Below are 26526 nucleotides of genomic sequence, written 5' to 3'. Positions count from 1 at the left end.
CCAGCCACATTAAGACTGAGTGTTATTGGCAGATTAAAGACTCTTACTCAGTTAGATGGAGTCCTTATTTCTGAAGAAGAAGCAACAGCAGCTAAGAAATTTATTTCTGGGACAAAGATTACTCAGGTTGGATTTTACTGTTTAATATTTCTTGTTCTATTTAGAATATACAAATAATATTTCCCATACTCTTATTTTGTTATTGAGATTTTATATTCTCTCTTAGCATGCTAATAAAAAGATCAGTCTATAACAATCATATCACTTGAATTTTTTTTCTGTTTAAATGTATCCATTTAAATACCAACTGGTTGTATGGATTCTCATCCCTGCACACTACCCCCAAAATACCTCTAGGGTAACTGTTTCTTTCCTAGTCAACCTGAACTCACCAGAGTCCTTTAGAACCTACATGAAAATAAGCAACTTTCTGTGGATAAGGTAAGCTTCGAGGCCTTGAGAAAGCATTTAGTAAATTATTTACCTAGTATTGATATTATATGTGTCTGGCTGAAAGAAAACAAAACCTATTAACTTAGGGAAGGGGAAATACCTATATTATCCAGATTAAGAACGCTACTTTGGCCAAAGTAGCTTCAACATCCTAAATATCTCCACTCTAGTTATCTAGCTATTTACTTTTTGTGGAATATTTGAATATTAATTCCTTAATGTAATGTTTAATTTTGTATCTGTTCAATGTGAAGGAAAGAAACTCTTTTGTTGATAAGAATATAATTAACTCCTGAAGAAGAGTTGGGGATTTATCCTACCAGAAATCAAAACTTACTAAAATCCTGTAAGACAATGTGGAATTGGAAGAGTTAGACAAATAGACCAATACAACAGAGTATAAAGACCCAGTGTAGACCCACACATACCTGGAAACTTGATAAATAACAGAGCTGCCTGTACAGATCAGGGAGCTAGTCAATAAAAGGCACTGGAACAAGTGCATTAAGGCTTTCACTACAAAAAGCAAAACCAAAAATGTTTTAGAAGAAAAGATCAGAGATTATCATTATAACCTTGAATGAGGGAAGAATTTATTATGCAAGAAACAAAGAGGATATACTATAAAAGGTTAGATTTGTCTATGTTAAAATTAATACATCTATTCCTCAAAGGGCAGAAAGTGAAAAGACAAGCTATATACTGGGAAAAGAAATTTGAAACACATCTGACAAAAAATATTCTTTATATATCCAAAATATATCAGGAAAAAGACAACCAATCAAACAGAAAACTGAGCAAAACATTTAAACAGACACTTCACTGGAGAGGAAATCAGAACAGCCAAACAACTTAGGAAAAGATGCTCTACCACATTAATACTCAAGAAAATAAACATTAAAACTTAAATGATCTACCAATTTATGGCCACTACTGGGGGGAAAAAAACCCTTGACAATATCAAGTTTTAGCAAAGGTTTGAAGTAAAGGTTACAATTGGTACAACCATCTTGGATAACAAATTGGCCCTATCTAGTAAAGCTAAATATATACATACCCTAAACCTAGCAAGTTATATACTCTAAAGAAACTCTTGCATATATATACCAAGAGTCATGCACAAGAATACTTATGACAGCAATGCTTATAATAGCAAAAAACTGAAATCAGCTCAATGTTCATTGATGGGAGAATTGATAAGGAAATATTATATAGCAATGACATATGAATGAACTACAGCTACAGGAAGAAGCATAGAAGAATCTCATGGATATAATACTGAGCAAAAAAGCAAGTCATAGAAGAATATAAACATATTCAATTTACATAAAATTTGAATATGTATAAGACTAATATTTTATTTATGGATATAAACATAAGTCTATAAAGAAAGAAAGTATGATAGATACAAAATTTGAGATCAATTGAATGCTTCTTAGGGAATTGATTCACTTGAGATGAGTGATGGCTTCCAAGGAGAAGGAGAGAAAAAAAGATTAGGATGGGGCACCCAGGGAGCTTCTAGGGTAGTAGGAATATTCTGGCTCTTAAACTGGTTTCATGATGGATTATATGGTGTTTGTTTTATAATAATCCTTTCACAGTTTTATAAATATTATTTTGTGGTTAAATGTCTGCTAAAACAAAAAAATGAGTGAGATATATAAAGTATATCCAGATACTGAAAACATTTTAAGGTAAAGAAAATGTCATATTTTAAAAGTATTCATTGGGCCGCTCATCTAGGAAACAATTCTTTTAACTATATATATATGGACCTCTCTGTGCTATTTCCTTTATGTGTTTTTCGTTTTATTAGTTATCTCTCTTACGGCATTCTAGTACTAAAGAGGAGAGATCACGGATTCTTAGTATATGGCCTTCTGCCAAAATTCTGACACAGATTTCAAAATTAGGACCACATTCACATCTGAGTGGAAACTGGTACTTGAAGGTAAAGACAATTTATTAAACCTAATATAAAAATTTAATTGATTTTTTTTAGTCAGCTTTGGCCTTTGTATCATAACGAGGGCATAGATAGGTAATGGGCAGAAAACTGGAAGAGCTAAATTAAAAGTAAAAAAGAAGTCAAGTCATGAGTAGTTATGTCACAGGGGCTAGAACTCAGCAGTGGTCACTACAGAACAGGAAATTTAGGATAAAGGTACACTGCAAAACCAAAGGGTAGATTCTGAGAATATATCAAAATAAACAAGAAAACTTTAAAGCTCAGAGCCAGAGACCAAGCCAAAAATTTGGATGGCAAGGTAAAAGGGATCAAGAATCCTGGCAAGAGAATGGAGGAACTGGTCAGAATTCAGCCAAGGCTAAGGGAAAAGTTATGGAGCACTAGCAGCTTCTTGCTCAAGAAGCACCCTTTTACCTCTTGCCAAAGATAGAAACCGGGCTAAGAGAATCTGACCCTTGAAAATGGAAGATATTAGTGGCATTCTTTTTATTACAGAATATACATAGATATTTAGTTGTGATGCCGGCTCTGTGATAGTCTTAGCTGACTCCACAGGGAGTTGTGAAATTAGAATGGCCCTTTAAATCTGTCCCAAGTTGGGCTGAGATGGCCAGGCCTTTCTTTCCTTTCATCATTGGATGTGGGCCAACCTGGGAAGGAGCATGACCTTGGACAAGGCAGCTCTCTGCTGCTGATGCTGTCCCTGAAGGGACTGACAGTTGAAGGCTTTCTGCCAACAGCACTTGCAGCAACTGGGACAAGTCCTTCACTGCTGGGAATCTGACTGGCACAGCTCAGTGTCTGTAATACCATATAAGTCCCTCTGAGTTATAATCTTGTCAAATTTTACTTTTCTGTAAACTAAGAGCTTTGCAATATCTTTAGTTCCTAGAGGACTTTTTATGTTACTTACCACATTTGAATTATTTCATTAGCCTTTTTATCTTATAACATTGAAGTTATTGATGTCATCCAGAAGCAACATATAATGTGAATTATTCTACAGATAACTGCCTTAAATTTAGATGGGCAACATCTTTTTGAAATCACAAATTTAGAAAAATTGGAAAATTTGAAGTGGGCATCATTCAGCAACAATAATCTCACTAAAATGGAAGGCTTGGAATCTTGTGTTAACCTGGAAGAGCTCACATTAGATGGAAACTGCATCTCAAAGATAGAAGGTAAGGTATTAGAGAATTCTAAAGTCTTAAAATATGAATGTCTAATTAACAAGAGCAAAAAGTGAATAACACTGAGGATAGAATTTCTGAAGAGGAAGGTCTTCAGAGAATTTCCAAGAAGGTTTGGAGTAGAGTATTCTAAACACCTCTTTAGTGGGATCTGTGACTGACTGCTATATATAATGAGCCCAACTAGCTGCCTTCCCTCCCCTCTCTTAACCAGTGTTTACCATCTATTACCAAACTTAGCACATTACAAACTAGTCAGTGTTCAAAATCTGTACCATTGAGTAAATAAATGAAAGAATGAGGTGTGCTTTTGAAAAAGATAAAGCAGCTCAGTTCATTTTTCAAAATATGGAATTAAGGTTACATTTGGAAATTTGAAGACTTTCAACAAAATGAACATTTTATACTGGAGGTTGAAAATCAGATGTACTATATAAACTTTTACTGGGATCCACATACAAGTACAAATTAAGCAGCTTTATTAATGCCTGCATAAGTGTACACACACACACATCATGCATACTTATCTAGGTATAATACATTTCTGGATGTGCATTTTGGTAACAAGGCTGTCCTTGTCAAGGAGAGAAGGTAGGAATTGAAAATCATGCCTGAGAAAGAGACTTAATTTACACTTTATTAGCTTTTGAATTGTTTTTAGCATGTGTGTACTACCTTTTTCATAAAATAGAAAATTTTACTTTAAAAAATTACATATGCAAAAGCAAGTATTAAAAACAGCATGTATAACATTTGTTATACTTCATTTTAATGGCTGTTAACAATAGTTTCTAAAAATTGCTTGATCATAAGAATCACTTAGGATACTTATTGAGTATATAGATCCACAGGCCTCTCCTCTGTAGATTTTAGCTAAGTAAACAGTGCGGGGGGTTGGGGGTGGGGGGGCGGAGGTGTAGGTCAGGCATCTGTGTTTACAACCATCACTAGTCTCCATTCCCATACAATAGGGTGTTAATTTTGCTATGTATGTAACAATTGAGAACCCTATTTCCTTTTTATTCCCCTCCATAAGCCTACTGAAGGGAAGACTCCTTCAACCTGTATTTTCCCTATACCCACTTTTCAAACATAGCTACCCCACTAAACTTTAACAGATATTTATCTTCTTTTTTCCAAACATAGATAGGCTTAATATGCATTTAAGGATTTTTGCTTTGATACTACATCCTAACTTGCCCTAGATTGATTTGCTTTCAGCATTTCATAGTCCCATGATAAAGGCTGGTGTGAAAGGGGTGCATGAATAAAATTTATTGAGGACTGATTATTTATTTGCCAAAAGCTATAACTGATACTTTTCAAATGCCATTCCGTTTAATTCCATAACCGTTAGAAGTAGATTTCAGTATATCCATTTCATGGATGAAGAAAATTTGTCTCAGAGGTTACATAATTTTACATAATTTACCTATGGTCCCAAATCTAGTGTGAAACCAACATTTGAAACCAGTTCTAACTACAGAGTTCTTATCTGTCAACTGCACCATCCTACCTACAGTTATAAAGTGTCTACAGCACATAATGTACATAGGGGGTTAGATTGTGGTGAGAGGAAGCATTTTCTAAAGTTCTGTCTTAGACTGCTTTCAAGCATACAAAGGTAGAATTAGGTTCTTTTTAATACAAATGATGGCACAGTAAGGAATACTTTCCAGAGTGTTGTATTCTAGTTCCTTACCCTTAATGTTTTACAATGGGGGTTGGTGATTATTTTGAGCTTTGTAAAGTAGAGCTTTATATTATTGTGATGGTGAAAACCTTAATTAATTACATAATTTAAAGGTTATTTGAAAGCTTAATTCAGTATTTCCTATACAATACCTTCCCTTAACACCTAAAAAAAATGTGTCTACTTGGAAATCCAAAATTGGAATTTAATATATTATCTAGTACACATTTTATTCTTCTTTAACAAAAGGAAAAACAATGATGGTTAATACTATAAAATCTGTAAAGCCATTTGAACTTAGAAAAAGAGAAACAGTAAAACAACCAGCCAGGTATTTTTTAAATTAACTTTTCAGTGCTGTCTGAATCTTTTCTTGAATTTGCTTATTTTTCTAGGCATTTCCAAGCTGACTAAATTAACCCGCCTCAGCATAAATAATAATCTCCTCACTGGTTTGGAAAAGCATACTTTTGATAACATGCTTCATCTTCATTCCCTTTCTCTTGAGAACAACAAAATCACTTCATTGAGTGGTTTACAAAAAGCTTTTACACTAATTGAATTATACATAGGCAATAACTATATTGCTCTCAATCAGGAGATCTACAATTTAAAGGTGACTATCTGGAGTACTAATGTTTTTGGTTTTCTAAATATTTTCTTATTTCTTTATACTATGAAAGTAATGCATGTTCACTGTACAGAATTTGGAAAATATAGAAAAATGTAAGGAAGAAAATAAAAATCAAGAAAAATGTATTTGATGTCCATTTCCTACCATTGGGACTTGCAGTGGCCTCTTTCCTTTTGCTGATACCATATTGCTAGGGCTTTATCTCCTACCAAAAACTTATGTCCATTTCCCATCTTTCCTTACTTGCAGCCTTATCCTCATTGTATTCCCCCAATACAACTACTTCTAGAGCTGCAGAGTCAACCTAATCAACAACAGCAACAAAACAAACCATTTTACATTATAGATGAGGATTAGTTTTACTCCCTCTTGTCTTAACCTCTCCCATCCATATCTACTCAGGGCCCTTCCTTCACAACAAACGTCTTATCTAATAAGGAAGCACATTTTCCCTTAAGATGAATTCTGCTACTCTCTTACAAGGCAGAAGCACTTCAGTTTTATCCCTCATCAGAAGACTGTTTTTCATTGTTTCATTTCACTGTTGTATCTGTATACACACATACTATTTAACAGATCATTATTCCATAAACAAAGTATATGTTTTAAACTTTGCTAAGTTTCTTTGCAAATCTTTATCATGGGTAATACATTTAGCACCAGCATCCAAAAAGGGATTCTGATCATATAATATAGACCACTGAAATACCGCACAAAATTAGACCTTAACAGTATGAAAGTATAATGCTTGCACTAAACAGCAGCATACTTAAAAGCACTCAAATCACTATGAAATGATAGAGTAATTTAATATTAAAATTCAAGGATGATTAAACTCTTAAGGGGAAAAAAACTTGTTAGAGTGAGATATATATGTATATCACTTTAAATGTATGTATTTTTATTACCAGGGTTTATGCAACCTGGTCATTCTAGACATGTATGGAAACATTATTGTATGGAATCAAGAAAACTACCGGTTGTTTGTAATATTTCATCTTCCAGAACTGAAAGGTCTGGATGGAATCTCAATTGTAAGTTGTTTTATTGACTCATAGCATTTGGTCCAGGCTTCATATTAATATATCCATAGGCCATAATCATTTTGAATGTTGCTTTATCACTAGTATGTTACCCAAACTTATTATGCTTATTAAAATCTAGGTCTCCAAAGCACATTTTAGATCTGGGTTTTAATTGTTTAAATTGAGGTAGTCTGGGAGGGAAGATGCTGCGTACATTTGCACCCACTGAATTCAGTGCCTAACAAATTTATGAGACAGGATAGGAGAAACTGCCCTGGACCCCTACCGTCCTCTTGGGCGTAAAAACAGCTTCCTGTTACCTGGAAAAATACAGTTGTTAAGATTTAAGAAAAACATATTTGAACCAAAAAATGGTATGTCAACATTACTAGTAAACTATACTAGTAAAAAATAACTTTTTATACTGTGTAAAAAATAACACAGAACATAGGACTGAATATGAAAGCAATATTTGGAAACTTGGATTCTATAACTAGTAAGTTCATACAGGGCTCCTGATTTCCATGTAACAGGATAAGTGCAAAACAAATGGGTGAAGAATAAAAAGGTTCCCTGTGTAACATTGCCTAGCCCCTGTCAGACAATAAAACTCATCAAATTTCTAGGAAACTGAGAGATAGTTCATGATTATTTGGGACTTTGAGGTGCTCTGAGAAAATTACTAATTCTAACCCTGATTTTTTTCAGGGCCCTTCTCAGAATGAAGAATCAAAAATATTCTCCCCCAAACACAAACAATTCTCTAGAATCTTGTATAGTGGGTTTTATTTAGGTGTTGGCTTTCATTGAGGGACGTTTTAAAAACAGTCTCATGAAACTAGTACTGTATGTGCTCCAATGGTGGTGTTGAGTATCTTATCCTTCCTATCTCTCTGTGCCCTCATTTGAAGGGCCACCTGAGAAAGTGCTTTTAGAAGTCAGTGTAGGAAAACCTTTCCCCCCTGAGGAAAAGTTATGCTGTCCTCACTGACAATGAGTATTTTTAAACTACTTTCCTTTTCACTTTGACTACCTAAAAGCTCAGGGCCACATTTATGGTTCAATGACAGAAACCCTGTAGGACTTATGGTCTATCTGTCCCTATCCCCAGTTTTGATCTATTTAACTTACATCATCCTCAGTCTTGATCTTCACTATTTATTATTTGCATTTTACTATTTGAGTATATGTTCCTCCTGTAAGCTGCCATAAATTCTTTGTGGAATGAGGTAGAATATAAATATATGAATTAATAATGGACATGAAGACTAGATTGAATAATTTAGACTTTAATTGAGAGGTAATGGGAAGGCATTGAAGATTTTTGAATTGGGGAATAACATTTTGAAAACCATATATTAGGAAATTTAACAGCAGTGTTTAAAGTGATTGATGAAAAACCACTAGGAGGCTATTAGCGTGGTCTACATGTGAGGTAATGAGAAACTGAAATAAACCAAGGGGAAGTGGTTTTAAAAATGGAGAGCTGAAAGGTAGGAGAAATACTGGGAAGAATTGACAGAACTTGGCAACCAATTAAATTTGAAGGACGAGGAAATGGAAGAATAAAAGATGTCTACAAGACTTGAGTCTATTCCACTAAGAGATATCATAACAGAAATATGATTACAGGAAGAAAAGCATTTTCAGGAATAAGATGATTAGTGTTAGACACATGAAGAAAGCTGATAAAACCAAAAGGATATAACATTGACTAAGGAAAGAGAGTAAAGAAAGTAAAGAAATCCAAGTGAGCCTTTAATACTTCCATTTAGGAAATGTAAAGAGGAAAAGAAGCCACCAAAAGTAGACACAGAGGGAAGTAGAAGAGCAATATAATCCTAGAGTGTTTGAGAGGTAAATGGACCTGGACTTTAGAAATGACATAGTCTAAATCCTTTATTTTATCAATGAGCGCAAAGAACTCCAGAGAATTTAAATGACATTCCAAGTGACATGACTTTTTAATGGTAAAGTATGGACAGCTGAGCCTCACTCTGTGCCCAAGGCTCCATGGATATATAATCATACCAGGAAGTAAGGGAGTGGTACTGGAAGTTCCAACCCTCTAATCATGGTTGCTGCCCCTGGCAACCAGCCCCCATTCTTAAGGACTTTCCAAAAGTCATCTTGTTAAGATACTCAGACTGGTTGAAAGGAGCTTGTCATAAATAGCAACACAGTCCTTTCACCTTTATGGCTCTGGACCTATTTCAGAAACCAAAAACAAAAAACCAAATATTATAATAAAAGATGCCCCTATGGCTCTTATATAGGAAATTATGAAGGTTTGAGGAGCTATGTGCCAGGAACAGTAGACAAAGACCAAATATAAGTTTCTTATTATAAATCACAATATCACAGCTCATGCTCTGGCCTTTGAACACAGATCCTTTACAGCAAAATGATCAGAAAATTCAAAATATATTGGAATATTACTGTAATCCCATTCAGTAATTATCCAGTCCATAATCATATAGAAATGTCTCTCCCAGTGAGGCCACTCAGATTTGCAGGTTTCCATTGGAGACTTTGTCAGGTTCCAAAAGCAGGAGTGGTCTCAAAACACATAGCTTAATCCTTTCTTCAGGCATCTGATATAATTGAACTGAGACAATATCATCTCTTGCTCTGAACCCCTTTTGAGGTAATATAATATTGGATTTCCTCATTACATAATCTATTTATTAATTCCTTTACCCGTAAGTGCCCTTCCCTGTTCTCTCCATTTATACCCATACTTTTCCACCTTTGGAAGGGATATTAGATTCAGCCACTGTGCTGGTCTAGTCTAGCATATACCTCCCCTCAGTCCACCCCACTTCAGATAGGACAAGGTTATATAGGTGCAAAACTAGTGGGCTATTTTTGCCACCAGGAAGTACAGATACATTCACTGTTAACCCCAGTTTTGCCAGATGGGGTGAAGGTAAAACCTACCCCCATCAGGCCGTTAGGAATCCTGACAAAAGGCTTAAAAACATAGTTTCTCGCTTAGGAATTATCCCTGTTTCCAGTATTTGTAGTTGTAGCTGTGGTCCTGTGGCCACTGCATCAGGTAGAAAAAAAATTTGAGGTGATGTGAGGAAGAATGAAAGAAAAAATATAATGGTTATACCAGCATCATCCTTCTTTCGCAAGAATTGCATAGTCATATCAGCATCCTTGCCCCATCCCCCAGATGCACCAGAAAAACAGAAGTCTATCCAGCGGGGACCCTCCTTTAGCCCCATTCATGTTCACACTGAGTATGAGCACTCTTAGGAAGGTATTTAAGCCAGCCCATCATGCTTTTATCTCCCCCCGCATTTTAGACAACCAATGTTTTAATTGCCCATTCTAGTTCTCTATTGAACTACTACTCTGAGGGGGATATCTTTCTGCCCACTGTTAGACATTATGGGCTGTTCAGTGTGTTCCTTGGTCTGAAGAAATAAGTCAACTGTCCAGATTGGTGCAATATCTTCTGTTCCAGTTCTTTTATAGCATTATGTGCATTTGCATTTACACTGGGTAAGCAAATCCCAGTCCAGAGTCAGTATCTATTCCTGTCAAGACCCATTTGTAGTCCCCCAGGGCTACCAGCCTCAGTCTGACTTGCCAGCTATATTCAGGGCCTTCCCACAGGGAAATCTGCCACATAGCCATCTGCAGTCTCTGTCTCTTTTGCTGGCAGACAGAACAGTTCTTATTGGCATTTAGTGCCTCAGAGGGTGCAAGAGGAATATGTCTAGATTCAGCCCATCTCCGCACTGCTGTAGACCCCCAATGTCCACCTATTTTATAGACCCAGGTGGCCACCTTAAGTGAGCATATGGGCATATCTGCTTGTCAATTCCAATCACCTTCCAAAATGGGAAGAGAGTTCAGATGGGCATCAATGTGTCCTACTTTAATGTACACCTCAAATTTCCATAAGGCTGTGCCCCATATGGGCATCTTTTTAATAGGTCAGTTTTCCATTGCCCTCCTGCCTGACCATATGGCCAGGCCAGGAACAGTAGATGAAGAGTTCTTATTATTATCTCAGTAACACACCAGAGGACTCACCACAGTGTCATTCCTCAGGTCCCAAGGTCCCTAGGTGGTCTGCCTTCTTCTCTGCACCTTTCAGTCTCCTATATTTATTTTATATATAATATCCAAGGGTTTAGCTGTACTTAGTAGGAAATAGGGAGAAATGAGGCTATTCCATTTTGACCTGGAACCAAAGAATTAATGTCATTTAGTCATTTGTAAGAGAGAACCTCACTTTCTAAATATCCTCATATACAGGAACCACCAGAGATTGAGTGTGCAAAAGATTTGTTTGGTGGCAGACTTACTTCTGACATGATTGCTGAACGACAAGGACATTCAAACTTCACCCAAATGCAAGAACTAAATTGGACTTCATCATCCATCAGGTACAATCATTTTATTCTATGCTATTTGATATTATAATATATAGTTATTATTATTTTTCTAAGGTTTATAATTTATACATCTTATCCAAATATAACCAGTAATTCAGAAAATCATCTACACTACTTCACAATCTCATACTAACTTTACCATCTTTGAATTGCATTAATAACTTTTATTATCACACACTATGATTAAAAATGTCATCAAGCTCTTTCTAAGACCTTATATTTCCCTTTTCTTTTACAATCAAGCTTTTAAAATTAGAACATACTAGGTTTGCTCCTCACATTGTACCACTCTAATCCAATGCTCTCTGGCTACCACTGCCACCATTCCTCTGATGCTGTTCTCATGAATGTTATCATTGTCCTCCTGTTTAATAAATCCGTTTCTCTTCTTTTTCTATTCTGCACTCTTCACAGGCAGACATCTTTAGCCATAGTTTTAATTTATGACGATGACCCCCTAATTTACCCCAAATCTAGCCTCCTAATTTGAATATTCGATTGCTCTCTAGGTAGCATCTAGGAAACAACATTCACCTGTTGTCGCCCAAGCCAAAAATCTAGAGTCCACTCTCTCTCCTTTGTCCTCCATTTTTTTGTTTGTTTGTTTGTTTGTTTTTTTGCGGTACGCGGGCCTCTCACCGCTGCGGCCTCTCCCATTGCGGAGCACAGACTCCGGACCCGTAGGTTCAGCGGCCACGGCTCATGGGCCCAGCCACTCCGTGGCACGTGGGATCCTCCCGGACCGGGGCACGAACCCACGTCCCCTGCATCGGCAGGCAGACCCCCAACCACTGTGCCACCAGGGAAGCCCTTGTCCTCCGTTTTTAATTAATCACTACATTCTATAGAGTCTGTGTCTTAAGTATGTGTCATAGTTCCCCCGTTCTTTCCATAGTCATTGCCCTTGTCCTAGGTTGGGGAATTAACTAATTTAGAAACTGTTTTTTTTTTTGTCTTATACAACCTTACCTGCAAATTCATCTATTATCCATACCGCCTTCTAAGATGCAAGTTTTATCAGATCACTTCCCTTCTCAACATTGTTCAGTGTCTTTCCACTGTCTACAGAATAAAATTTTAAATCTCTTTGTACAACATAGAAGGCCCTTCCTTTTTTATTATAGTTTTTCTGAATCCCATTTCTTGAGGACACAGACAGTGACTTTCATATTTGTTGTAGCCTTTCCAAACATATTGTCTGCACTTAGGAAACAAACTAATGAAAACATGCCAAAAAAATAAATGACTTTTAATGTATAAAGTGTATCATAATTATAACTTTAGGGGTGAGCATTTCTTTAAAGGTGTGGTAGGCTTTTGCACAGCCAAGGAAACCATCAACAAAATGAAAGGACAACTTACTGAATGTGAAAAAGTATTTGCAAATTAAATATATGACCAACAAGAAGTTAATATCCAAAATATATAAACAGATGATACAATTCAACATCAAAAAAAAAAAGCAACCAACCTGGTTAAAAATGGGCAGAAGAGATCTGAATTGACATTTCCCAAAGAAGACATACAGATAGCCAACGGGCACATGAAAAGATGCTCAACATCGTTTATCATCAGAGAAATGCAAATGAAAACCACAATGAGGGCTTCCCTGGTGGCGCAGTGGTTGAGAGTCCGCCTGCCGATGTAGGGGACACGGGTTCGTGCCCTGGTCCGGGAGGATCCCACATGCCGTGGAGCGGCTGGGCCTGTGAGCCATGGCCATTGAGCCTGCGCATCTGGAGCCTGTGCTCCACAACGGGAGAGGCCACAACAGTGAGAGGCCCGCTTACCGCAAAAAACAAACAAACAAAAAACACAATGAGATATCATCTCACACTTGTCAGAATGGCTATCATCAAAAAGACCACAAACAACAAATGTTGACGAGGATGTGGAGAAAAAGGAACTCTCATATACTGTTGGTAGGAATGTAAATTGGTACAGCCACTATGAAAAACAGTATAGTTTCTCAAAAAAACTAAAAATAGAACTACCATGTGACCCAGCAATTCCACTCCTGGGAAAAAATGAAAACACTAATTCAAAAAAGATACATGCACCCCAATGTTCATAGCAACATTATTTACAATTGCCAAGATATGGAAGAAACCTAAGTGACCATAAACAGATGAATAAAGAAGATGTGGTATATACATATAAAATGGAATAGTACTCAGCCACAAAAAAGCAGGAAATTTTGTTTTTGCTATTTGCAACAACATGGATGGACATGGAGGGTATCATGCTAAGTGAAATATGTCAGACAGAGATAGACAAATACTGTATGATATTACTTATATGTAAAAAATAAACTATGAATATAACAAAAAAGACTCACAGATATAGAGAACAAACTAGTGGTTACTAGTGGGGAGAAGGAAGGGGGTGAGACAAGATAAGGGTAGGAGATTAAGAGGTACAAACTACTATGTATAAAATAAATAAGCCACAAGGATATACTGTACAACACAGGGAATATAGCCAGTATTTTATAACAAATATAAATGGAATATAATCTTTAAAAATTGTGAATCAGTATGTTGTACACCTGAAACTTACATAATATTGTATATCAATTATACCTCAATTAAAAGAATATATAAATGAAACAAATTGGGATATATGAAAAAAAGAAGTGTTTAGAACAAGGTGATTAAGCTTTATGCTCTTCTCCCTCATAGCTCAAAGGAAGGTAAAACACTTTTAAAGCTGTGGACTAGGAATCAAGCATTCTGACCAATTACCAAAACATCCTTACAAGGTGGAATGCCATAAAAGTTTTCAGGAGATTCCACAGAAAACTCTGTTTTCAAAGAAATTACCTACTTTCTCCTTTTCTTTCCTATCCCAAACCCCTTCCTGGCATTTCAGAAATAACCTATTTCATATATATCCTCTGCAGTTTACAACCTGAAAATCTTATGGTTTACCATATCAACTTCACTATGACTTCATGAACATGTATGGAATTATAAAGAAATTGGAAATGTTTATTTTTAACATTTCTTTTATGATAGTTCTATATTTATGTGATAATAGACATGTTTTTTTAAGTCAATGAAATTGTATGTCATTTTCTTACACATGTACCCAACAAAAATGTGTATTTATCTGATCATTTGGCCCATATATTTTATTTTTTTAAACTAACTTTACTTTTTATTTATTTTTAAAAATAAATAAATTTATTTATTTATTTTTAAAAATAAATAAATAAATAATTTATTTATTTTTGGCTGCTTTGGTTCTTCGTTGCTGTGCGTGGCTTTCTCTGTTTGCAGCGAGCAGGAGCTACTCTTTGTTGCAGTGCGCGGGCTTCTCATTGTGGTGGCTTCTCTTGTTGCAGGGCAAGGGCTTTAGGTGCGTGGGCTTCAGTAGTTGTGGCACGTGGGCTCAGTAGTTGTGGCTCGTGGGCTCTGGGCGCAGGCTCAGTAGTTGTGGTGTACAGGCTTAGTTGCTCCATAGCATGTGGGATCTTCCTGGACCAGGGCTCGAACCTGTGTCCCCAGCATTGGCAGGTGGATTCTCAACCACTGCGCCACCAGGGAAGCCCTGACGCATATATTATATTAAGGCAATTCTTTTCCATAGAATTTGTCAGATCAGATCTTTTAAAAACGCCTTTGGGGTTACACATGAGAGATTCACCAATATAATTTGCCTGTTAAAATTATAACTGTATTTACTCTGTCTAAATTCAGAACTGTGGATTTGATTCCAGTTGACCAATTTAGAAATGTGTGTAATGTGAATCTACAGAACAATAATCTTACCTCATTCAGTGGATTAATCTATCTGCCTAACGTGAAGGTGAGTCACTCACAAATTTTCTTTTTTTCTTTCAAGGTTTTCAGTGCAAGTTGTAATCTTCTTTACTTTGGGCTAAAATGTATATTCATGTCATTAAAGAAGAGAAATTAATTTTCTGAAAGTATTTTTTCACCAAGAAAAAAAGCATTACTTCCCAAAGTTATTTCAGTTGATCTCAATTTTATGCGATTGTCTTATAAGCAGTGAGTCTTCCTGTCTAATAGGAGATGGGATGGAAGGCTGCCTCTGTAGTGAGTGAAGTTGGAGGATACTGTGGTTCTCAAAGCAGCCTCATTGCCTCCTGTCCTACAGCTTTGAGCCATCTACTAATGCCTTTTAAACTTAGGGAAATAACGATCTCTCCAACTAGAGTTATTTCATCTAAATAAGGCTTGGAGAAGTCAGGAGTACAGATTGAGAAAGTTGAGCAACTTTCTAGGTCTCCATTATTTTGTTTGAAATGGTGTATTTTTCAGCATGTGAGATGATAAAAAACACATTCAAAGCCAAATCCAGACAATTTAGGACATAAAAATTTGTCATTTTTAACACTAATATATTAAATTATGTTGTATAGCCAAAGATATATTTACAGCATCATTCCTATGTTAATATCTGATTAATAATGGATTCCTTCTGTAGGTCTTATGCCTCAACTATAATCATATTGAATCAATCATGCCCCGACTAAAGCCTCAGACTCACTTGACCAATAGACAACTACTCTACCAGAAAGTGCCTTCAAGTGGCTATGGGCAGCAAGGAACTTCAAAAATAAACAGGTATTATTCTTTTTTTTTACAACTATAAATAATTTTGGTTGGGAATTTAAAAAGCAGTTAGTCACATTAATGACAGCAGTACGTACATTTAGCTTATTTTAATACTTAATTTAATAGCTACATGCCAAAAATAAACTTCACAAATAAAAAGATACCAAAATACTTCTTTGTTATTGTTTTTTCCCAGCCTTCTCCATTTCATACTTATATTGTATGATAAATAAATTTCATTTTATTGCTAAGTAGTAGTCCATTATATGACAAGTTGTTTATCTTTTATCATTGATGAACATTTGGGTTGTTTCCAGTTTGAAGCTATTTTGATTAAAGTTGCTATGAAAATTTATACCCCTCCTTTATATTGGAGACTACTCAGATTTGTTTTTTAACAGCTTTACTGAAGTACAATTTACTTACCATATTCACTCATTTTAAGTGTATAATTTTTACTAAATTTATAGAATTGTGCAATTACTACCTACTGCAGTACAGTTTTAGAACATTTCCATCACACAACAGAGAGATGCCTTGTGTCTATTTGGAGTAAATTCCCTTTTGCACCTCTAGGTCCAAGATACCACTAATCTACTTTCTAGAGAGTTATGTTTTCCAGACATTTTATATAAATGGAATAATATAATATGTGGTCTTTTGCATTTGACTTCTTACACTTAGCATAATGTTTTTGAGATTCATCCATGTTATAGCATCTATTAGTTCATTCTTTTTTTATTGCTGAATATGTTGGGCATTCCATTGTCTGGATATATTCCACATCATGTTTATCTATTCACCAGTTGATAGACATTTGGACTGGTCCCACTTTGGGGTTGGTATGAATAATGATGCTATAAAGATTTGTGTAGAAGTATTTGTATGTGCTCATGTTCACATTTCTCTTGAGTAGACACCTAAGAGTGAAATTCCTGAGTCGTATGGTAATTTAATGTTTAACTTTTTAAGAAACTGCCACACTGTTTTCCAAAGTGGTTGCACCACTTTACATTACCAAAAATTTTTGAAGGTTCTAATTTCCCCACATCCACACCAACACTTGTTGTCTGTGTTTTTGATTACAACCATTCTAGTGGAGTTAAAGAAGTACCTTATTGTGGTTTTAATTTGCTTTTTTTTTTTTTTTTTTTTGCGGTATGCGGGTCTCTCACTGTTGTGGCCTCTCCCGTTGCGGAGCACAGGCTCCGGACACGCAGGCTTAGCGGCCATGGCTCACGGGCCCAGCCGCTCCGCGGCATGTGGGATGCTCCCGGACCAGGGCACGAACCCGTGTCCCCTGCATCGGCAGGCGGACTCTCAACCACTGCGCCACCAGGGAAGCCCCCATTAGCCATTATTATATCTTATTTGTGACTGTTTAAATCTTTTGCTTATTTTTCAATAATGTTGTTTGGTTTTTTATTACTGAGTTCTTTAAATATTCTGGATACAAGCCCTTTATCAAATAAATGATTTACAAGTATTTTCTCTCAATGTGTGGCTTGTCTTTTTATTTTCTTAAACAGTGTCTTTTAAAAGAATTTTAATTTTGATAAAGTCCAATTTATCAACTTTTTCTTTTACAGATTATGATTTTGTTGTTGTACCTAAGAACTCTTTGCCTAACCTAAGTTCACAAAGATTTTCTCATATGTTTTCTTCAAAAAAACTTTTTTCCTCTTACATTTAGGACTATGATCCATTTTGAGTTTATTTTTGTACACGTTGTGAGGTAAAATGTGAGGACTAAATCCATCTTTTTGCACGTGTATATTCATTTGTCCTAGCACCATTTGTTTAATATACTATCCTTTCCCCCACTGAGTTGCCTTGGTACCTTTGTTGAAAAGCAATTGACCATAAATATAAAAGTTTGTTTCTGGACTCTTAATTCTATTCCATTGATCTAGGTGTCTGTCCTTTTGCCAGTTCCAGACTGGTTTGATTACTGCAGCTTTATAAGTTTTGAAATCAGGACATGTAAGCCCGCCAACCTTGTTCCTTTAAAGATTGTTTTGGATATTCTGGGTTATTTGCATTTCCTTATAACTGTTATGATGAGATGGTTATTTTCTGGAGAAAAAAAGAAGAAAGAAAACCTGCTGGACTTTAGATAGAGATTGCATTGAATCTATTGATCAATTTTGGGACAACTACCATCTTAGTAGTAATAGTGAGTCTTCTAATCTGTGAACACAGAATATTTCTCCATTTATTTAGATCTTTAATTTATCTCAGCAATGTTTTGTAATCTTCTGTGTATACATTTTGTACTCCTTTTGTTAATTTTTTGTGAAGCATTTTATCCTTTTTTATACTATTGTGAATAGAAGTCTTAATTTCATTCTCAGTTTATTGAAGATGTATAGAAACTCAGTTGATTTTTGTATATTAATCTTTTACCCTGTAATCTTGCTGAACTCATTTATTGGTGCAATAATAATTTTTTGGTGGATTCCTAAGGATTTTCTAAATACAAGATCCTGTCATCTGAGAATAAGGACAGTTTTACTAATTCCTTTCCAATCTGAATACATTTGCTTTTTTCTTTTTCTTGCCTGATTGCACTGGCTCTTGCTTTTTATTTCAAGTAACTCTTTCTGTATTTCTTTGTTCTTTAGCATATAAAACTGTTTTTAAAGAAGAAAATGTGATTATTATATAAATTATTAAGACAGAATATTATAGTTTGATTTATTACTAAATTCATTCTTTTTCTTTTTAAACTTCAATTTATAGTAAATACATACCAAACTGTCTTTTCATGTTTATACAAACAGCTGGTTTGAAATTAAGTTTATGGGCTCAAACTTACATGTGTGTTTCAGAGATACAATGAGCAGTGAAAATTTGCCTCCAATAATGCACAGTTTAGAAGTTCTTCATCTGGGCTACAACGGAATTTGTAATCTCATTCAGCTACAGCTTAACAGACTAAGAAATTTAAAATTCCTCTTTCTTCAGGGTGAGTAGCAACACTATTCATGTATAAGTCTTTATTATTAAAAACTGATTTGATTATCATCCTGTTTTGAAAGCAAATATAAGCATCAACATTAAAACAGATTCATTGACAAAAATATTTCAGTAATCACTAATGGGTTTATCTTGGGTTATTTATATAAATAATGTAAATGTGATATTCTAGAGCTATAGAATATTGCATTCTAGCTCTGACACCAAAACACATGGCATTTTCTATGCAGCATGAATGACATAATGGGGCTAGAGTGGTCTCAGTGGAAAGGGTGAGTCCAAAATGCAGTTTAAAAGAAGTAAATATTAGTACTTAATGACTAGATATACAAGGAAAGAAAAATAGTTCAAGATGTTTGCATGCTTTTATTAAGAGATTGGGCAAAATGAGGTACTAAAGCTAGGGAAAGATTAGTTAGTGTTGTGACAACTTTCAGACATGAAAATGGAAACTTTTTCAAGTTGTAGTACTACACCACAGGTCAGAACTGGAGATGTATATTTTAGAATTATCCCAGTGGAGGTAACAGGTAAAGTCATAGCATATGTGCTTACTTAGGAAATAAGTATAGAGAAAGAATGAAAAGCCAAAAAGCGATGTGGAGACAAACCCACTACCTCTCAGCAATTCCCTTCCATACCCCACACCCAGTATTAAGAAGGGTGGAATAAGCACCAGCAAAGGAGACATTCACAAAATTTTGAAAGAAAACCAAGAAATACAAACTCTAAATGTCAGGAGAAAAGAGGGTGATTGACCTAAAGTCAAATGATAAAAAGAATGAGGCCTATGAAAAACATACTGGATGTACACAATTGGATTCAACAAAAAAGGAGACCATTGGTAACCTTCAGAGTATCAGATTTGGAAGTGTGGGAAGAGCAAAAGCCAAAGTGAAAACAATATAGAGGGAAGTGGTTGGATAGGCAGTAAAGACAACAAACAGAGGTTGGATGCTCAAGGAACTTGTCCCTGAAAAGAAGGTAAGAGATCAGAAGGTAGCTAGTGAAATTATAAGCATATTTTAAAGGTTTGTAAAGAAGGGAGTTAGGTTAAAGATACTGAACAGGAGGAGATAATTCTAAGGTCAGTCTAAAGAGGGAAGAGGGCAAAAGTTGTAGAGGAGTACACAAATGTAGGCAGTGATAAGATGACGCCATGCCATGGTCTACCAGAGAGTTAATGAACTTACATTTCACATATTGTGTTAAGTTTGCAAGATGGTGGGAAAGGTACAGTCTTTAGGGAAAGGGCAGGGTGGGGCTGTAGGGAAGCAAGTTAGAATCTTAAGGGATAAGGGTCAAATTTATCTAAAATATAACTATCTAGTTAAATAAGTGGGAATTGGGAGACCATCAAGATGGCGGAGGAGTAGGATGTGGAGATCACCTTCCTCTTCACAAATACATCAAAAATACATCTGCATGTGGAACACTCCTACAGAACACCTACTGAACGTTGGCAGAAGACCTCAACTTCCCAAGGGCAAGAAATCCCTATGTATCTGGGTGGAACAAAAGAAAAAAGTAAAAACAGAGACAAAAGAATAGGGACGGGACTTCCACATCTGGGAGGGAGCTGTGAAGGAGGAAAAGTTTCCACACAATAGGAAGCCCCTTCACTGGTGGAGACGGTAAATTGTAGACTTCAGGTTTGCTGTCTGAGACTGACTTGTTTCTGATTTTTATGCTTAGTATAGTTTTTAGCACTTGTTATCATTGGTGGATTTGTTTATTGGTTTGGTTGCTCTCTTCTTTTTTTAATTACTTTTTAATTTTTTAATTTTAATAATTTTTAAAAAGTTTTTAAATTTTAATTTAATTTAATTTTTTCTTTCTTTTTTTCTCCCTTTTCTTCTGAGCCATGTGGCTGACAGGGTCTTGATGCTCCAGCCTGATATCAGGCCTGAGCGTCTGTGGTGGGAGAGCTGAGTTAAGGACATTGGCCCACCATAGACCTCCCAGCCCCAAGTAATAACAATTGGCAAGACCTCTCCCAGAGATCTCTGTCTCAACACTAAGACCTAGCGCCACCCAATGGCTAGCAAGCTCCAGTGCTGGACACCCCATGCCAAAGCAAGACAGGAACACAATCCCACAGATTAGCAGAGAGGCTACCTAAAATCATACTGAATGCACAGACACCCCAAAAACACACCACCGGATGCAGCCCTGCCCACCAGAAAGAAAAGAGCCAGCCCAACCCACCAGAACCCAGGCACCAGTGCCCTCCACCAGGAAGCCTACACAAGCCACTGAACCAACCTTACCCACAGGGGGCAAACACCAAAAACAACAGGAATTACAAACCTGCATCCTGTGAAAAGGAGACCCTAAACACAGAGTTAATCTAAATGGAAAGATAGAAATTTGTCTGTCGGATAAGTGACCTGGAAGATAAGAACGGATAAGTGACCTGGAAGATAAAATAGTGGAAATAACTACCACAGAGCAGAAAAAACAAAAAAGAATGAGAAGAATTGAGGACAGTCTCAGAGACCTCAGGGAAAACATTAAATGCACCAACATTCGAATTATAGGGGTCCCAGAAGAAGAGAAAAAAGGGTCTGAGAAAATATTTGAAGAGATTATAGTTGAAGACTTCCCTAACATGGGAAAGGAAATAGTCAATCAAGTCCAGGAATTGCAGAGAGTCCCATACAGGATAAATCCAAGGGGAAACACACCAAGACACATATTAATCAAACTATCAAAAATTAAATACAAATAAAAAATATTAAAGGCAGCATGGGAAAAACAACAAATAACATACAAGGGAATCCCCATAAGGTTAACAGCTGATCTTTCAGCAGAAACTATGCAAGCCAGAAGGGACATGTTTAAAGTGATGAAAGGGAAAAACCTACAACCAAGATTACTCTACCCAGCAAGGATCTCATTCAGATTCAATGGAGAAATTAAAACCTTTACAGACAAGCAAAAGTGAAGAGAATTCAGCACTAACAAACCAGCTTTACAACAAATGCCTAAGGAACTTCTATAGGCAGGAGACACAAGAGAAGGAAAAGACCTACAGTAACAAACCCAAAACAATTAAGCAAATGGGAGTAGGAACATACATACTGAGAATAATCTTAAATGTAAATGGATTGAATGCTCCAACCAAAAGACGTAGACTGGCTGAATGGATACAAAAACAAGACCCATATATATGCTGTCTACAAGACACCCACTTCAGACCTAGGGACACATACAGACTGAAAGTGAGGGGATGGAAAAAGATATTCCATGCAAATGGAAATCAAAAGAAAGCTGGAGTAGCAATTCTCATATCTGACAAAATAGACTTTAAAATAAAGACTATTACAAGAGACAAGGACACTACATAATGATCTAAGGATCAATCCAACAAGAAGATATAACAATTGTAAATATTTATGCACCCAATATAGGAGCACCTCAATACATAAGGCAAATGCTAACAGCCATAAAAGGGGCCATCAACAGTAACAAAATCATAGTAGGGGACTTTAACACCCCACTTTCACCAATGGACAGATCATCCAAAATGAAAATAAATACGGAAACACAAGCTTTAAATGACACATTAGACAAGATGGACTTAATTGATATTTATAGGACATTCCACACCAGAACAGCAGATTACACTTTCTCCTCAAGTGCTCATGGAACATTCTCCAGGATAGATCATATCTTGGGCCACAAATCAAGCCTTGGTAAATTTAAGAAAATTGAAATCGTATCAAGTATCTTCTCCACCACAACGCTATGAGACTAGATATCAATTACAGGAAAGAAAATGTAAAAAATACAAACACATGGAGGCTAAACAATACACTACCAAATAATGAAGAGATCACTGAAGAAATCAAAGAGGAAATCAAAAAATACCTAGAAACAAATGACAATGAAAACACAACAACCCAAAACCTATGGGATGCATCAAAAGCAGGTCTAAGAGGGAAGTTTATAGCAATACAATCCTACATCAAGAAACAAGAAAAATCTCAAATAAACAATCTAATCTTACACCTAAAGCAATTAGAGGAAGAAGAACAAAAAAACCCCAAAGTTAGCAGAAGGAAAGAAATCATAAAGATAAGGTCAGAAATGAATAAAAAAGAAGTGAAGGACACAATAGCAAAGATCAATAAAAGTAAAAGTTGGTTCTTTTAGAAGATAAACTGAATTGATAAGCCATTAGCCAGACTCTTCAAGAAAAAAAGGGAGAAGACTCAAATCAACAGAATTAGAAATGAAAAAGGAGAAGTAACAACTGACACTGCAGAAATCAAAGAATCATGAGGGATTACTACACGGAACTGTATGCCAAAAAAATGGACAACCTGGAAGAAAGGGACAAATTCTTAGAAAAGCACAACCTTCTGAGACTGAATCAGGAAGAAATAGAAAATATAAGCAGACCAACCACAAGCACTGAAATTGAAACTGTGATTAAAAATCTTCCAACAAACATAAAGCCCAGGACCAGACTGCTTCACAGGCGAATTCTATCAGTTTGGAGAAAAGCTAACACCTATCCTTCTCAAACTCTTCCAAAATATAGCAGAGGGAGGAATGCTCCCAAACTCATTCTACAAGGTCACCATCACCCTGATGCCAAAATCAGACAAAGATGGCACAAAAAAGAAAACTAAAGACCAATATCACTCATGAACATAGATGCAAAAATCCTCAACAAAATACTAGCAAACAGAATCCAACAGCACATTAAAAGGATCATACACCATGATCAAGTGGGGGTGTATCCCAGGGATGCAAGGATTCTTCAATATATGCAAATCAATCAATGTGATACCCCATATTAACAAACTGAAGGATAAAAACCATATGATCATCTCCATAGCTGTAGAAAAAGCTTTCAACAAAATTCAACACCCATTTATGATAAAAACTCTCCAGAAAGCAGGCATAGAGGGAACTTACCTCAACATAATAAAGGCCATATATGATAAACCCACAGCCAACATCATCATCAATGGTGAAAAACTGAAACCATTTCCTCTAAAATCAGGAACAAGACAAGGATCCCACTCTCACCACTATTATTCAACATAGTTTTGGAAGTTTTAGCTACAGCAATCAGAGAATAAAAAGAAATAAAAGGAATCCAAATCAGAGAAGAAGAAGTAAAGCTGTCACTGTTTGCAGATGACATGATACTTTACAGAGAGAATCCTAAAGATGCTACCAGAAAACTAGTAAAGCTAATCAGTGAATCTGGTTAAGTAGCAGGATACAAAATTAATGCACAGAAATCTCTTGCATTCCTATACACTAATGTTGAAAAATATGAAAGAGAAATTAAGGAAACACTCCCATTTACCACTGCAACAAAAAGAATAAAATGCCTAGGAATAAATCTACCTAAGGAGACAAAAGACCTGTATGCAGAAAAGTATAAGACACTGATGAAAGGTATTAAAGATGATACCAACAGGTGGAGAGATATACCATGTTTTGAATTGGAAGAATCAACATTGTGAAAATGACTATACTACCCAAAGCTATTTACAGATTCATTGCAATCCCTATCAAACTACCAAGGGCATTTTTCACAGTACTAGAACAAAAAATTTCACAATTTGTGTGGAAAGACCCCAAATAGCCAAAGCAATCTTGAAAAAGAAAAATGGAGCTCCCTGACTTCAGCCTATACTGTAGATTTTTTGATGATGTCCATACACTACCAAATGTAAAATAACTAGCTAGTGTCTAGCCTTACATTTAGGTCTCTAATCCATTTTGATTTTATTTTTGTGTATGGTGTTAGGAAGTGTTCTAATTTCATTCTTTTACTTATAGCTGTCCAGTTTTCCCAGCACCACTTACTGAACAGGCTGTTTTTTCTCCATTCTTTATTCTTGCCTCCTTTTTCAAAGATAAGGTGACCATATGTGCATGGGTTTATCTCTGGGCTAGTGGAGCTCCCTGACTTCAGCCTATACTGTAGATTTTTTGATGATGTCCATACACTACCAAATGTAAAATAACTAGCTAGTGGGAAGCAGCTGCATCGCACAGGGTGATCAGCTTGGTGCTTTGTGACCACCTAGAGGGGTGGGATAAGGAGGGTGGGAGGGAGGTGCAAGAGAGAGGGGATATGGGGATATATGTATATATATATATCTGATTCACTTTGTTGTACAGCAGCAACTTATACTCCAATAAAGATATTAAAGAAAAATGAACTGTTAAGAAGGGAAATAAATTATATCTCATAAGTAAAAAAAATTTTTTTAATTTAGAAGTAAATAAGTGAGAGTTTTCTAACAATGGCAAATTCTACTAGTTAAATATAAGATTCCTGAAATCACATTTAGCACTGTTGTTTTGGAGTTTTCTTTCTTAAATATGTTTAGTGAACATTCTAAAATGAAAAATAGCCAAAAATATGCTACTGTAGACATTATTCAGCACTTAAAGCTATGTCACGTGATTTTTATACCACTGGACTTTATTAAAAGTGACCGTCCAAATACATGATTTCATGAAAGTAATATATTAACACAACTGAGTCATTTTTCTCAGTCTGACTTGAATAGTCTTTTTTTCATTCTTAAGTAAGGCAGTGGTAATGTTTCAAAGTCTGTGATTTAATTCCGTGAGCAATTTTATTGAAGGTTATGATGTTATCAGTTTCTCTAAGGAATAAAACAAAATAAGGTAACTTTCTCATATTTCATCAATTATGAGACACCCACTTTTTATATTTTAACATGTCTTGAAATCAGGTTGTATCTTAATTGATGGCATAACATAGTTTACCTAGCCATGTTTTTTTTCCTTAGTATACATAAAATATTGACCTATCTTAACAATCGTTGGCATCTTAAGTTCGACTAAATATGTTAAATTACAAAGAGAAGAATTCCAAGAAAGTGGGATCACATGTTCAGTAGTATATTAGTTTGCTAGGACTGCCATAACAAAGTACCACAGCCTGGGTGGCTTAAACAAAAATTTATTTCCTCACAGTTCTGGAGGCCAGAAGTCCAAGATCAAGATATCAGCAGGGTTGGTCACTTCTGAGGGCCTCTCTTCTTGGCTTATAATTGTATTCTGTATCTTCACATGGTCTTCCCTCTGTGTCCTAATCTCCTCTTCACATAAGGACACCAGTGATATTGGATTAGTGATCACCCAATGACCTCATTTAACGTTAGTTACCTCTTTAAAGACCGAAATACAGCCATGTTCTGAGGGGCTAGGGGTTAAGACTTCCACATATTAATTGGGGGGGGGGGACACAATTCAGTCCAGTAACAAAGAGGATAAATAGTGGATGAAAGAATGGCACAGAAGCAGCATTGTAAAAGGTCTAGGGTAGGCCTGGTGTTGCCACTTTTATGTCATTGAGCAAGACAGTTTCTCTGACCCTCAGTTTTCTGATCACTAAAAAAGGATAGGCTTCCCTGGTGGCGCAGTGGTTGAGAGTCTGCCTGCCGATGCTAGGGGACACGGGTTCGTGCCCCGGTCCGGGAAGATCCCACATGCCGCGGAGCGGCTGGGCCCGTGAGCCATGGCCGCTGAGCCGGTGCATCCGGAGCCTGTGCTCCGCAACGGGAGAGGCCAC

At 36.1% G+C, this 26526-nt stretch overlaps 1 protein-coding gene and 1 long non-coding RNA gene across 2 annotated transcripts in view; one reads left to right on the top strand and one right to left on the bottom strand.

The window, feature by feature from the left end:
- Positions 1-26526, bottom strand: part of LOC132529898 (uncharacterized) — a 138770-nt gene that overhangs the window by 64761 nt on the left and 47483 nt on the right. The window lies entirely within an intron of this gene.
- LRRC9 (leucine rich repeat containing 9) overlaps positions 1-26526 on the top strand; it is a 99650-nt gene that overhangs the window by 56720 nt on the left and 16404 nt on the right. Inside the window, exons 18-26 of the mRNA XM_060166976.1 lie at positions 1-126; positions 2273-2407; positions 3432-3609; positions 5707-5927; positions 6857-6979; positions 11246-11376; positions 15087-15195; positions 15838-15977; positions 18800-18936. Of these exons, the coding sequence (XP_060022959.1) occupies positions 1-126; positions 2273-2407; positions 3432-3609; positions 5707-5927; positions 6857-6979; positions 11246-11376; positions 15087-15195; positions 15838-15977; positions 18800-18936 (1300 nt within the window). The remainder of the gene's footprint in view (positions 127-2272; positions 2408-3431; positions 3610-5706; positions 5928-6856; positions 6980-11245; positions 11377-15086; positions 15196-15837; positions 15978-18799; positions 18937-26526) is intronic.

Source organism: Lagenorhynchus albirostris, chromosome 1 (genome assembly GCF_949774975.1).
Source record: "Lagenorhynchus albirostris chromosome 1, mLagAlb1.1, whole genome shotgun sequence".
In the NCBI taxonomy this organism is placed as follows: Eukaryota; Metazoa; Chordata; class Mammalia; order Artiodactyla; family Delphinidae; genus Lagenorhynchus; species Lagenorhynchus albirostris.
This window is presented reverse-complemented; position numbering and strand designations above follow the sequence as displayed.